At 42.0% G+C, this 14,075-nt stretch overlaps 1 protein-coding gene across 3 annotated transcripts in view; it reads left to right on the top strand.

Moving 5' to 3' along the window:
* Atp9b (ATPase phospholipid transporting 9B (putative)) overlaps positions 1-14,075 on the top strand; it is a 216,265-nt gene that overhangs the window by 153,154 nt on the left and 49,036 nt on the right. For all 3 annotated transcript variants that reach the window (XM_028768921.1, XM_028768920.1, XM_028768919.1), the window contains exons 14-15: positions 11,352-11,464; positions 13,295-13,543. In XM_028768921.1, the coding sequence (XP_028624754.1) occupies positions 11,352-11,464; positions 13,295-13,543 (362 nt within the window). The remainder of the gene's footprint in view (positions 1-11,351; positions 11,465-13,294; positions 13,544-14,075) is intronic.

Genomic DNA, 14,075 nt, shown 5'->3' with positions numbered 1-14,075 from the left:
GTTGATAATGTACAAATGTTTTGTAACATCAGTCCTCCTTAAAATGCTGCTTCCTATTTTAAAAAATAAAGATAATATTCTTGGTTACAGCTCTTCTTTTCTATCATGAAATTTTAAGTCATCAGGGTAAAGTGGCAGTGAAGGAAAGATCCTCACACCCAAAGCTCCCTGCACTTGTTGCTCTTCTTAAAGCTAAACAGGGCATCTCAGACACAAGCAGTCTTAATGCTGGGCATGGTATAGATGATAAAGTAATCCAAAAGACTTGAGAGCGGGAAGCGGTTTTGAATATATAATTCTGCAGAACAGCAGCCACAGAGAGGAAAAGCAAAAAGTGGCTGCAACATTGACCTGGCAACAGACAGTGGCTTTAAATGCACCACCACCCCCCTCAGCCCCAGCTCACACTGGCTGAGGGCACAAAGCTGCCTCACTCACTGAACAGTTTGGGGCCTGAGAGCCCTACTATCCCCTTTTTCCATCCTTGGCTCAACCAAGTGCAACTCCCAGTTCCCAGAGCCCTGAGACAAGCAGGGTCCAGCAAAGCAGGGAGGGAATTAACGCCTGCAAACTAACTTCACATTGAAAATGGCCCATGGCAGTCTATTTTGTACATTGGCATGCGATTAAGAATCCCAGCTGAACTGTATAGAACATACTGAGGAGCTCATCATGGCTTCTCATATGTCTGCTTGTTTATTTGTTGAGAAAGTTCTTCCTCTGCTCCCTAGGCTAACCTGAAACTCACTATGTATGATAGGCTGACTTTGATTCTTCTTCTTTCTTCTCCCAAGTACAGGGACTACAGATGAGTCACCATGCCTGCTCACCACTGCTTCTTTGTCAGTGTAAGAGCTACCAAAGAAAATGCCATCATTGGTTGAGTTTTTCAATTGAAATGTAATGTTATGACTGCATCTTTATCTGCAGTCTCTCTCTGAAGCTGTCTCCCAGGAACTCAGGCTCATCACCTGTTCTCAGGATCTTGACCTTGCTTGCTGGGATCTGAGGTGGTGGTGGTGGTGGTGGTGGTGGTGGTGGTGGTGGTGGTGGGCTCTGCAGCCCTGCTTCCTGGGTGTGCCAGGGGTTCTTGGAGGTGGTAGTGTCATGGTGTCATGGTCTCTTAAGAAGGCCACACTGACTAAACCATAGGCTGATGGATAACAGGACCACTATTCTTTTCAGCAGCTAAGCAGCATTTCAGTACTCCCCCACCTCAGTCTTACAAAAGCATACACATGTTTCACACAGTCAGGTGAAGAGAGTGGCGACTGAGTGGTGGCCACCCCTCTAATTGTGATCTCAGACACATCTTAGCTCTGCTGAGTGAGAGTTGTCAGCCTTGCTTGCTCAGAGGCCACTTGTTGGACAAAGACAGTAGGAGAGAACAACTAGAAGTCCGGGTAGGTCTAGCAGGGCCCACCTTGCTCTCTTGCTCCTTTTGTGTCCTGCTAAGACAGTGTACAGTTGGCATTGACTAGCATTATGTTCCAGGATGTAAACTGCTAGTTCTATCTCATCTTCTCTATTTTAGTCACAAAAGCAATGGCTCTGTATTCTCCTGCAAGTATGTGTATTCCCTGGAGCATACTTGCCGGAAGCTAATCAGGTGTGAGCTGCTGATACTGTGTGTCCTCCGCAGTGGATGATTGTTGGCATGAACAACTCTGGTTCTGGAGATCAGAGGCACAGCACTGGAGCCAGGCACTTTTCAGACATCTTGCGGGGCTAATTCCTGCTGAGATGCTCCAGTGTGAGCTGGCATCTGAGGAGCCTTACATTACTAACATAATTGTAAGGTGGTCCTTCGTATGATTGTAAATTGGGTTTGTGCTTCATCAATAAGCTTTTTGACAAGAAGCGTCCATCACAGTGGCTCTCTCATTTGCCACAACAGAACAGAAAATGAAGTGTCCCAATAATTGCATTATAGTTTCCTTCTTGTGGACAAGAAAGCAATGTGGTATAATTAGGTTTGATTGGAGTGCACGTTTCCGGTAAGATCTGAAATTAATGATGTTGCTATAGTGACACATCTGCGGCCAGCAGCGCGTGAAACATAAAGTAATTCATTCGACAAGAGCCGACATCTGTTAGCTGCAAGGGTGCAGAGCGTATTGACACTGACCAGGAATACTAGACACTATGTGATAAATGAACAAATGATGCTGAAACAGGAGGACGGATCATTTGTACTTAATCTGCCGGGAGAACTTTAATCTTCTCACTGGTTGCATCTGACAAACCCATTGTTTAAAGAACAATGCTGCAGTGAACTCATAAATTTTAAAACTTAACTCATGGTGCAGCCTATTAAAGCATTCCTTTGGTAGGAAGTTTTTGTCTTCATGTAGAGCAAAACCATTACTAGAAATACCCAGTAAAACAACAGGGGTTTTTTTTCTGGACCTATATTTAATTATAGTATCCATTACCCAAAATGTCATGTTGTTCAGATTTGAATGTTGTGCATTTCATAGGACAGCATCATCAGGAGGGAAATGCTGTTTTCATAATTTTTAAAACCAGCAAAAAATGACATGTGTGCTAGTTAGTGTTACGGGGTAGGCAGATCTTGAAAGTAAGATTTACAGTAAAATTTTAATATCCTATAAACTAGAAGGCCATAAGATCTTCCCATCATGGTGATAGTAGCACCAGTATTTCTTTACAGCAAACATTTGCTGTCTTACTAGGACAGTCATTCAGTAAATAAGTACTTGGATATGAGCATTATAATTAACATTTTGGGTGTTTAGACTGATTGAGACACTCCACACAAGTTCTAGGAGTCAAAATCTTTGGAAAAGGCCCGATTTACAGGGAAAATAGATTGATTCTACATTGAGTATGTGTGTGTGTGTGTGTGTGTGTGTGTGTGTGTGTGTTTCTGTTTGATTGATTTGTATATGTGTATGCATAGATGAGCGTGAATGTTCATACGTGTATGTGTGGCAGGCAGAGACAAGCTTAGATGTTGTTCTTCCAGTGCTTCCCACTTTGTTTTTTTGAGACAGAGTCTCTCACTTACCTGGAACTTGCAGATAAGCTAGCCTGGGTGACCATGGAAGCCCTGGGATCTGCATGTCTCCAGCCCTTCACCACTGGATTACAAGTACATCTGTACCACCATACCCCATTTGGTTTATTATGGTTTTTGAGACAGTGTCTCATTATGTCACCCTGGCTGGCCTGGACCTCTCTATGCAGACATAGCTGCCTTCAAACTCAGACACCTGCCTGCCTCTGCTACTGAGTGTAGGGATTAAAGTCATAAACCACCATACCTAGCCAATTATTAAAGTGGGATGAGGGGCAGGCTCTAGATATTAGACCTCATGCTTTTGAGTAATGTTCTTTACCAACTGAGCTATTTCTCCAGTCCTGTTAGTTTTTGAAACAACTCCTTGAACTCATACCCCCTGCCCCAACCTCCTGAGTTTTGGAATTATGTGTGTGCTATCAAACCCAACCCAATAGTATATTTTAATGACCAGTGCTGATATTAACATTTAGTGAGTCACTCATCATTTGAGAGCTTTGTTTTTATTTACTCATTTGTTTTGCTACAATCAGTGATTGCTCATTGTCATGCCTTTGCCTTGCTCCAATTTTCACAAAAAAATCCTATAGTCCTGGGATGAGCTTAACTTTGTGCACTGTAGGTGGCTTCTTCTGTTTGCCTGTTAAAACCACCTGTCTGTCCATGTATTGTGGCTCAGCACAATCTTAATGTGCCAACAACTTGCAGCCCAGTGGCTCTGATCAGGGGTTCTACATCTGCTTCCCAGTGTGGACTGCATCTGCCGCCACCATGAAAATGATGCCCGCAGGACATTTTTCCTAAAAATCAATTTCCTCCTTGCCTGTCTTGCTCACTGCAGTCCTGAAAGCCTCTGCTTTGTAAAAGACTACTCCATTTTTTTTCTTAGAAATCACAAGAAAGTCTGCTGTCATAAGACCTGACTATCATAAATAACTCAATGTCATTCTCTTTGATATGGTGGCTCTCTTACCATCTGGCTTCAAGCCAGCACCTCCTTGATAATAGTTTCCAGTTTGGAGCCCATTGGTCTCTGTCATATTAAGATGACAAACTGCCTAGAAATTACCAAGTGACTGAGTTATAAAAATTGTAGAGGTGAGACAAGAAGAACGCATTGTTGCTCTCCGTCTAGGAATGACATTGTAGAGAGAATCTGAATGAGTAGGAGACAAAGGGTAACCCTGACACCTTTAACAAACATTCTCAGGATCCTGCATGCTGTGCAAAGAGTGCATTCACCTGTCTACACGCATATCCCAGATCCTAAGCCGAAGACTGCAGTCACCTGTCTACACGAATATCCCAGATCCTAGGCCGTGTTAAGCTCTAAGGTGGAGTCAGCCACCTGTCAGCAAGGGTATCTAGATGGTGCTCTAGAAAAGGAGCAGACTACCCCAAAACTTGGATGGGAGAGGTGGATACCTACATGCACAAATGAAGGGAAACCCTGCCTCATTGTTTCTAAAGTTCACTCAGAAGGGACGTGTAGCAGGATACTTATTCTGCTACATTTTATTCACAGTGGAGCTCCATGATTAGACAGTAGGAGAAAAGGTGGAGCTAGGAGAAGAAGAGAGGAAGGGGAAGGGAGAAAAAGAGGAAGTGGAGGGGAGAAAGACAGGAAGTGGGGGAGAAGAAGGAGGCTATCAGCCATGGAGAACCATGGTGTCAAAAGCTGTCCTGGGTAGCAACTTCTATCAAAAGGTTAGATATTGGGTAACAACCCTAATTGTGTGGGCATCTTGTTAATTGAGCATTTTTAAATATGTAAATCCTTTAGATAATCATTAAGCTTTAAGAGTCTCATTTCTACTGGGTACTTTGAGGATAGCAGATATTGTCTGGGGTTCAGACAATGTCCGAGCTTTGTGGATGCAGTGTGGGGGATTGGCAGAGCCATTCTCCACACTGGTGTCTTGTGGGTGCCAGGGCCTGCGCATCTAGCTAGCCAGAGCCTGGGTCAGAGCCGAGGAGCAGTAGGAACATGGTGGCTGTCAGGGAACAAATTGACCAGGCTCTGTTTCTAAATATCACCCCTACAAGGATACTATTGCTAAATATAACGTAACCTTTTTAATTGTTGTGTCTTATGAACTTGCTCTGACTTCTTCATGACATCCTCACGGACTCCAAATAAACAACTGAGTGAAAGTCTCTTACTAATCTGAACACTAAGATAGGTGTAATGACACACACCTGCTCCTGAGTAGGAGGCACAGGCAGGGAGCTTACAAGTGAGGGTAGCTAGGCTAGTAACAGGGAAAAAAATCTACACACGGGGTTGTATAATATCTAAGAGGGGGAGATAATAGCTGTAACCTGGGCTTCAGTTATCTCTTACATCATTTCAACTGAGCATACTGGGCAACCAATATGTTTAATATTTTAGTGTCTTCTGGGTTCTCTTGTTTCATGGGCCTTGTGCATGTGTAGAATTACTCTTGATATTTCTCCAAAGATGCTCAGAAACAATCTACAGATAATGTTGGAAATGCTGTATCACAGGCTGAAAGGACGACCAAAGTGATGCGTTAAAATAGGAGCCGCATTCAAACTCTAAATGTACTCCCCAGAAATAGTCTAAATGGGATGATTGTAATGATACGTCTTTGTCTTAGAAAGCAGCTGATACCATCCTACACCTGTTGCATTTGAAATGCTAGCTTTTTCTTTGCCAGTCATCTCTGGGAGAAAAAAAAGTCAATGACACATGATTCAAATACAGAGTGTCCTCTATGCCTTCTTCCGTTAGTCCTTAGGCTTGTGTTTGGTCAGTTTTGTTTTCAGTTTTGTTGGGTTTTTGGTTTTGTTTTTTGAGACAGATTCTTACTACACATCCCTGACTGGTTTAGAGCTCTGTAGACTAGGCTAGCCTGGAACTCAAAGAGCTCTACCTGGCTCTGCAGCTCAAATGTTGGGATTAAAGTTGTGGGTCACAGCGTACCTGTCAGTTTTCAGTTTTAGTTGAACTGTTATCTTTCTTATTTTCATCGGCAGCTCTTTTCACTCCAGGTTAAGAGCTGGGCTTTGGGGATGACATTGAGATCCAGAGACTATGCTGCAAGTATAGTTGGGTGATACTGTGCTTCCTTACATGCTCAAGGCCCAAGGTCTGATCCCCAGCACTTGGTGGGCAGTACCAAGCAGGGGACAGTGGCACATACTTGTAATCCCAGCATTCCAAAGGATCCGTTGCAAAACGACCAAGAGTTGGAGACTGGCGTGGCTTAAGTAGCAGTTTCATTATGGCAGATACCCATATGTGTGCATGTGTGTGTGTGTGATTAGTAAGTGTAAAAGTATAATAAAATTCTTATCACTTTAGAGTTTTTTGGTTTTTAACATTTATTTAATAGCACATACTGCCATGCAATATGTAAACTAATCCTGACTTGTGATTTTATGACTAAGAAGGAATTCTCATTGACCTGGATCTAGACAGCATGAACACTGAGTTGAAAAGCAGCAAGAGAAACATCTGTGTCACAAGAGGAAAGGGTACTGTGAGGAGGAGAGCCTTGTCAGATGAATCAGGCTCATCTGTGTCACCATGATGGAGAGAGATTTTCCTCTTTACAGTGTCCTCCACACCTGACCTAAAAACCCTAATATGACATAGGCTGTCTTCATTACAGTGTTCCTGTGACATAACACACCCTCCCCATCCCTTCTTGGCCTCTTATTGGCCCTGCCCCTTCACTCTGCCTTCAAGGAGAATCCGTGTGCCTATGGTTCTAGAAATGCCTCATGTTCACCCCTGGGAGAGTTCCTCTCCACATCACACTGGTGGTCTCCCTGGAGCGCCCACCCTCTCAAAGTATTTTCTGCCTTGCCTTTCCTTCCCCGAATTTGGGACCTCTGGAAATAAGGCTGTTTCCTGCCTCTCTCTTAGCTATAGGATTTTGAGGAAAGAAGTCCACACTACCATACTTTGTGTTTTGGTGACTTTATCCATTATCCTACAGGAAGTTTTACCTCCCCCCCACACACATACACACTGTTCAAGACAAAGATTTGGAGTGTTGAAAGCAGCTGGCATGCAGGTTACAGGCATTTGGACCCAAGCTGTCTACTACATTAACCCCTGGGTTTGCTGTGGCCTTGTAATGAATGTTTGCCAGATAAGCCACTGGCAGCCCCTTGTACCTGTTTGGGACTTTGTACACCCACGTGTCCCTATAATACAGTTAAGAAAGATCTGAGATAAAAATAAGAGTTAATTATGATTACTCAGCAGTTTGGAAAGGAAATATAGTGCGTTCCTGTATTAAACCTGCCGGCTGTTGGGGGAAAGAAGGCTGAAGAGGATGTCAAACTGCATATCAGCAGCACAGCTGGGCTGTGGACCCAGGGAGACTTGCAGGAGCAGGAGATGCTGACCGCATCCACTAACTGTCTGAGCAAAGCACCTCAGCTCCAAGTCGTGACAGCAACAGCAGAGCAAAGGAGGGAGTATGATTTCATAACAGATCTTTTACTGCTTGCACATGATTGTGGAAAGTTTACAGAATCTGGGAGTTGGGCATGATGTTCCATCCTCACTGGCAGAGTTATTGGCAGTTGTTGGCCTGAAAGGAAGGGCCAGCCTTTTCTGTGATAAATCAAGCATATTCCAGTGGAAGGCCACACACCTAAAAATATTTGGCTACTCCAAATTGGCCTTCCTGCTGCCTGGGGTGGAGTGAAGGGATATGGTATGGGGGGGTGGGGGTGGCAGGAAAAGGGACACAAAGCTGGGTGAGGAGGGATGTGGGGGTTATACTGGAAAGAGTAGGGAAGGAAGGATAGATGTAATCAAAATATATAAATTTCTTAACTAATAAAATTTTTAAGTTATTTTTAAGCAAAGAACTCACTATTAGTTTAATGAGTATCAGTGTCGTAGTATTTTAACTTTATATATAAAATTGCTCCTCATAATAAAGTTGACCTCCTTGGCCCACTGTAAGTTATCAAGCAGAAAAATCTATAGAAAATAAATCATTTATATCAAGTAATCTGAAACAGAAAGCGTTCATATATAATACATTTAGAATATTGCAGATTTTTTGGAACACATACTTTGTGAACTTTGTATTTACCAATTAGTATATTTTTTATTACCTTTAACTACGTAGTACTAGATTTCTGATTATCCATCTTTGTTAAATGCCACCTACAGGGCTTCTCGTTTTACTTGGAAGCTGGGTTGCTGCTGACTTTGATATTTAATGTAACTATGTATTTTAAGTTAATTCCACTTTGAGACTGGCATAGATGGCATATCACATAACTGGTTTCATTTCCATTTCTCTGAAGTTGGACCCATGTACTCAAGATGTGTGGTGCACTCGGTCAATGCACAGGGCTACAACCAGTGTTGCTCCTGAAGAGTTTGTAAAGCTCTAATAAAGTATGTTCATTATAGGAGTGCTTGTCAAAATAGAGTCTAAACAAACAAAAAAGGAAAAAGCTGCTCTTTTGTAAAGAAGATTCTGTGTTCTTCTGGAAAGCTAAGTCAATAACCTATTTTACTCTGAATGTAAATCCTGACTAGTCATTGATAGGTATTGTCAATATCATGTATGCCAAAGAAAATTAAAGGGGTACAGATGTGGGGAAAGCCCAACTTTCATTGGAAATGGCTATGCCATTGTTTGTCACACCTCTCACTTCTTGTTTCTGTTAGTTGGGAACCCTACTACATATGCTTCAAGTCCAGTGCTGAAGCCCCAGTGGAGACTAGATGCACTTTGATGGCAGCACCTTTGTTCCTACTAAAAGGGAACATTCCTTTATTGTTTTACTTCTGTGAAACCAGATGAATTAATCATATGCTCACACTGGATGAGTATTTGCGTTAAGTGAGATATGTGTGGTTCAGCTTGATTGGCAGTCCTGGGCATAGTCATTTTAAAGCTTCTGCTCTGGTTTGAGGAATGAGTGTTACATAGCACATCCCAATGGCTCTCTCAGAAACTCACCTATGAAAATTGTCTCCCATTTCACAATCCTTCTTGTCATTTCAGGTGACATAAATGTATCAGGAACCATCTAGGATGGGCTAAGGCTAGCAAGTGGCCTTCCTGGAGGTGGCCCGACATTTTGGTTTTTTTTTTGCATGGTCTATGATGGGTGAACTTGATGGCAAGACCCAGAGAGACTTCATCCCCGGATTGGCTTTTGCAGCTGATTTGCCTTTCCTGTCATTAAATTAATATAATGACCCCTGGACATTAGCCTACCCTATGGATCCAGTTTCCTACAGATAAACATAAACTTTCATGAATTAATGCTGTTTAAATGAATTAATAAACCTATAGAATTCATGATTTGATTAAAATAATCTTAGGAAGTTTTAAGAGATGTCTTAGTTGCTTTGTTAGAAAGATGTAATAAAGTTAAAATCAAGAACAGAATATGCCCACTCCTCATAATAATAAATAAAGGCTGCATTATAAGAAATACAAGGAGCTTTCATAATTACATTAAGAGATACAGACTTGGGACAAATTTGTGTTCAAGGAAAACATTTAAGTCCATGGATAAAGCCTTAGGTATGTACTATGCCAAGGCAAGGCCCTGTAAAAGCCATTGCTTTGAATTTATAATGAGCATTTAGAGTGAAACACTGCTTTGAATGAACTTAATATCAACATCCTTCTGAACTCCCATTTTATCTCTGAGGTAATCTTCTAAAGAACTTCTTATCTAAAAAGTTATAAAATTGTTGTAGTAAATATTTAAAACGGCCTCTGGTCTAAGCCGACTATCTAAGCTGCTGCAGCTCTGCCTAGCTCAGCCACCATGTTTCTCGACTGGAGGCCATGTGCGTGCCGCAACTAGAAACTGCCAGCCAGAAACACCAGCACTGCCACCCACGAGACACCAGCATGGGAGATGGCTCTGCCAGTCTTCCATGCTGTCTCTGCAAGGCTAGGCATTGCCCAGGCCATTCCACCATCCACGCGGGATCAGTAGAAAGATGAGACTCTAATGCTTAAAGATTAATCAAAGGCTTATATATTTGATAATGATCAGTAACAAGATACCCATACAATCAGAAGTGTAACCCAATACCAACCTAGATATACCAACTACCTTTGACTGCCACAGACACGTGAACATCCGCCTCCATCTCCCCTCCCCTCCTCTCCTTCTCCTCTCCTCTCCTAGCTCCTCCTCTTCCTTTTCCTCTTCCTTTCCTACTTCTCCTCTTCCTCTCCTTACTCCTCCCACCTTAGCTCCTCCTACATAAAATAGCCAGAGAAAAGAAACAAAATTGTTGGTAGGATGGTTTGGCTTGGGGGGGGGGGGCCTCTCTGCTATCCATCCCATCTCCATCCATCCCATCTCCATCCATCCATCCATCCATCCAAATGTATTTGTCTGTACATAGCTGCGTAGGTAAATGTGTATGTATGTAAGCATGCATGAATACTTGTGGACTTGATTGAGACAGACAGTTAGGCCTAACCAGAGTGTGGGTGTATGCATGTATATGTGTCTGTGTACATTTAGCTCTATAAAACATTTTAATTCTTTTTTTCTTTTCTTCCTCTCTTGTTCACAAAGAGTTAACCAGCCTAGCCAGAGAGGCTTCTGGCTGCCTGTGCAGAGAAGGGAGCTATAGCAATAAATTTTTTACTTAATTCTCCAGCACTAGGCAATAGGTGTTAATCATCCAAGCCAGCAGTTTTTAACAACAGAATAAGCAAGAAAGTTTTTAAGATTTTTTAAGAAGTTACCAGCAAGTATTTGATATAGTTAGAGTGCTAGAAGGCCAGAGGCCATCAGTCTTTAAAGCTACCTCTGCGTCCAACACTGTGTCCCATTTCAACCATTCTGGGCCAGGCTGGCTCCTGGCTGTATAGGAAGGGTTAAACATCTGGAGTATTTCTCTTTTTACTGGTAATGATTACTTTTCAGAAGTAAGTCTTAAGGCTACTAAACCATGCTAATGTGGGGCTAGGTAGTGTCATTCTCCAGCCCAGTACTGTGACTGAGTCAATGGTGACTTAGCTTCTTAGTTTATGACTTATTAGAGGAGCAGAAGTTGCTATTATACCAAGTCACAGATGTGAACCAGGCACAGAGACTCAGAGTTTCTTTTTTCTAGAGCCCCTTCCATTGTTAAAGACTAGTAACACAACATACTTGGAGAGACACTTCTAAGGCTCCCTGTCAGAGTGACCATTCTGCAGGCACTTTGCGTCTCTTAACAGATATCCCAGGGTACAGTCAAGAATGTGACCAGTCCCCTTTATGGAACTGCAGAGCTTCCTCTCCCTGCCTGTGTTCACTGCTGCTAATCTTCCTATCTCAGGAACGCTCACTCAGAATGAAATGGTATTTAAGCGGCTCCATCTGGGTACTGTCTCCTATGGAACAGACACTATGGACGAAATCCAAAGTCACGTCCTGAATTCCTACTTGCAGGTATGTAAATGTACTTCTGATGCCACCTTCTCTCTTTGCACCTACAGTAGTGAGCTAAATTGAGCCTATTATATGTTAATTTGATTATTTTACATTTTATTATTACCCTCCTATCACTTCTAGTATCTCAATCAAGAAACTATGACTAGCATATCTATATCAGCGATTCCTGACAAATATAATGAGCTCAAATCATTTATTTTTTTAAAGAATTATTTCTAAAAATTGTTTAGTAAACAGTATTTTAAAGGGTAATTAATAGAATACTACTGGCTTTGCTGTTTCATAATAATCTGTTTTTCTTTATACTTAGTAAAATTTTCTCATATTAAAAAACAAATATGTTCTGTTTTCATCATTTTGGTGACTAAGGTAGGTACCTCAGCCTCGTGCTCCCTTGGCAGCTCATGAAGTACCTTCTGTCACTATGGAAGCTACACTGCAGGAAGGAAGCTATCCGTTTAAATCTAACTCAAAACTTTCGAGTCTTGTGTCCTAAAGTATGTAGTGTCTTCAGTAATAGGGACCCATCTGCAGCCTCTGAGAGGCATCCAAGGGCCATAACAATAGTCTGTATATTTTAAGGAGGCAGTTGGACTACCCTGTATCCATGACATGGTTATTATAACTATTTTATCAGAACAATATTAAAAGCAGAAGAATTGAAGAATCATTATATAAATATAGCAGCTATTTAATGTTGTTTATATCTAAGAGCATTTAGAGATTTTTTTTACTAAAGGATGTCCATGGGCTTCTCTGGTGGGACTATGTAGAACTGGTGTTAGTCCCTATTTATGTTGTTATTGTAATGATGGTTGTCTGTAGCCCACTTTAATGTAGCACAGATCTTTCTTAACCTGATTATCTTTGCCCACTGGAAGCACTGGCTGGGTGAGAGCTTACTCTTTAATGGAATTTGTGTGAAATTAAATTGTACAAGCATCAGTGAGCATTAGATGATTCAGAAGGGGAAGGGCTGTGCTCCTCCATGGCTGAAGCAGCTCGTTGTAAGCTGGTGCAGATTGGGACTGCTATGTAGCTGTGGGTAGCACAGTTGAGCACTGAGCAGCTACCTCTGCATGCAGCCCTATGCTTGGAGAGGAGAGGCTCGTACTTAATGCCTCTCAGTTGTTCTGATCCTAGTCTCTTCTGAATACTGTCCTAAGTCTCTGAAGTTAACAGGAAAATGTGTCTGTACTGTGGATTTGGGGAGTATCTTGTGTCACCCACCATGGTAGGTAAATACTAGAAACTCATCACTGGGTGGTGACAGCTCGCTTCCTCATTACTAGACCTAATGGGAATTATGCTGATACACAGTGCTCAGTGGGTAGTTGCTTTCCATAGACAGGACTGAGCTCTGACAACTTTACTTTCCCTGACACCATTACTATATTTAATCTTTGTTAGCTACAAACCAGACAATCACAGTTTTATGATATTCAGGGAAGAGTCTTAAGAGTTCTGGCTGCTTTGTTTGGTATTGTTTTATGTGTTATATATGCACACACCGTTCTGCCTTGTTCTTCATCTTGCTGTCTTAAGGAGTGAAGTCATAGTTAATTGAACTTAGGAAAAGGGAATGCATTGGGCTTTAAATATCATAGCAAATTATATATGTTGTGCTTGACAATCTCAAAAGAGCCAAGCATTTTGCATTGCTGAGACAAAAATAATAGTAATTTTTATTGCTGTGTACAGTGAAAGAGAAAGAATCAAATCACCTTGTCTCAAACAGCTTGTTTTAGTTCATAAAACATGCCAGTAATTTCTGTGCGGATCGTCTTTTTTCTGTCTGCCCTTATTACATGGAACCCTGTTTTAAAGGTACACTCCCAACCAAGTGGGCACAACCCAAGTTCTGCTCCACTGAAAAGAACCCAGTCCTCAACGCCTAAAGTTAAGAAGAGTGTCAGCAGTAGAATCCATGAAGCAGTGAAAGCCATCGCCCTTTGTCATAATGTCACTCCTGTGTATGAGGCTCGGGCTGGTATCACCGGAGAGACTGAGTTTGCTGAAGCAGACCAAGACTTTAGTGATGAGAACCGCACCTACCAGGCCTCCAGCCCCGATGAGGTCAGTTGCTTCTTTAGAGCATCTTGTTTGGGGAGGGTAATCTTCACAAAGCAAACCTGTGTGATCTGTTTCCACCTAGAATCTACAGGCTTGAAGACTGCTTCTCTAAGGCAAGGACACTGAAATGTGTCCTGGATTCTGACATTAACCTTAGTATGTGTGACCCTCTAGGCATAGTCCAAGCTTTTCAGGGCTAACTTTTGACCCTTCCATGTCAATGCCTGAGGGTTAGTCTGCATGATCCTTTTTAGCCACAGACTAGGCGTCTGAAATTCAGACTGTTACAGGTTAGACTTATTTATGACATTAAGGGAACATTCTTAAAAGATCTTGGCCTTGTAATTTTACACTATTACATTCAACAGATTTTACTGGAAATAACTTGAAAAAAATCAGCTGGCTTTATCACAGATTGGCTCCCCAAATGAACATATTGTTTTCCTTCACTGTCTAGTATTTCCTTATATTGTGATGAGTCACTGGGCTTATATAATAAATTTCTAGTTCTGGAGAAAGAGAGGGGGTGGGGGGG

The sequence above is a fragment of the Grammomys surdaster genome, unplaced genomic scaffold, assembly GCF_004785775.1.
Source record: "Grammomys surdaster isolate TR1022 unplaced genomic scaffold, NIH_TR_1.0 189, whole genome shotgun sequence".
NCBI lineage: Eukaryota > Metazoa > Chordata > Mammalia > Rodentia > Muridae > Grammomys > Grammomys surdaster.
The sequence above is the reverse complement of the archived record's forward strand: the minus strand, read 5'-3'. Positions and strand labels throughout refer to the sequence as shown.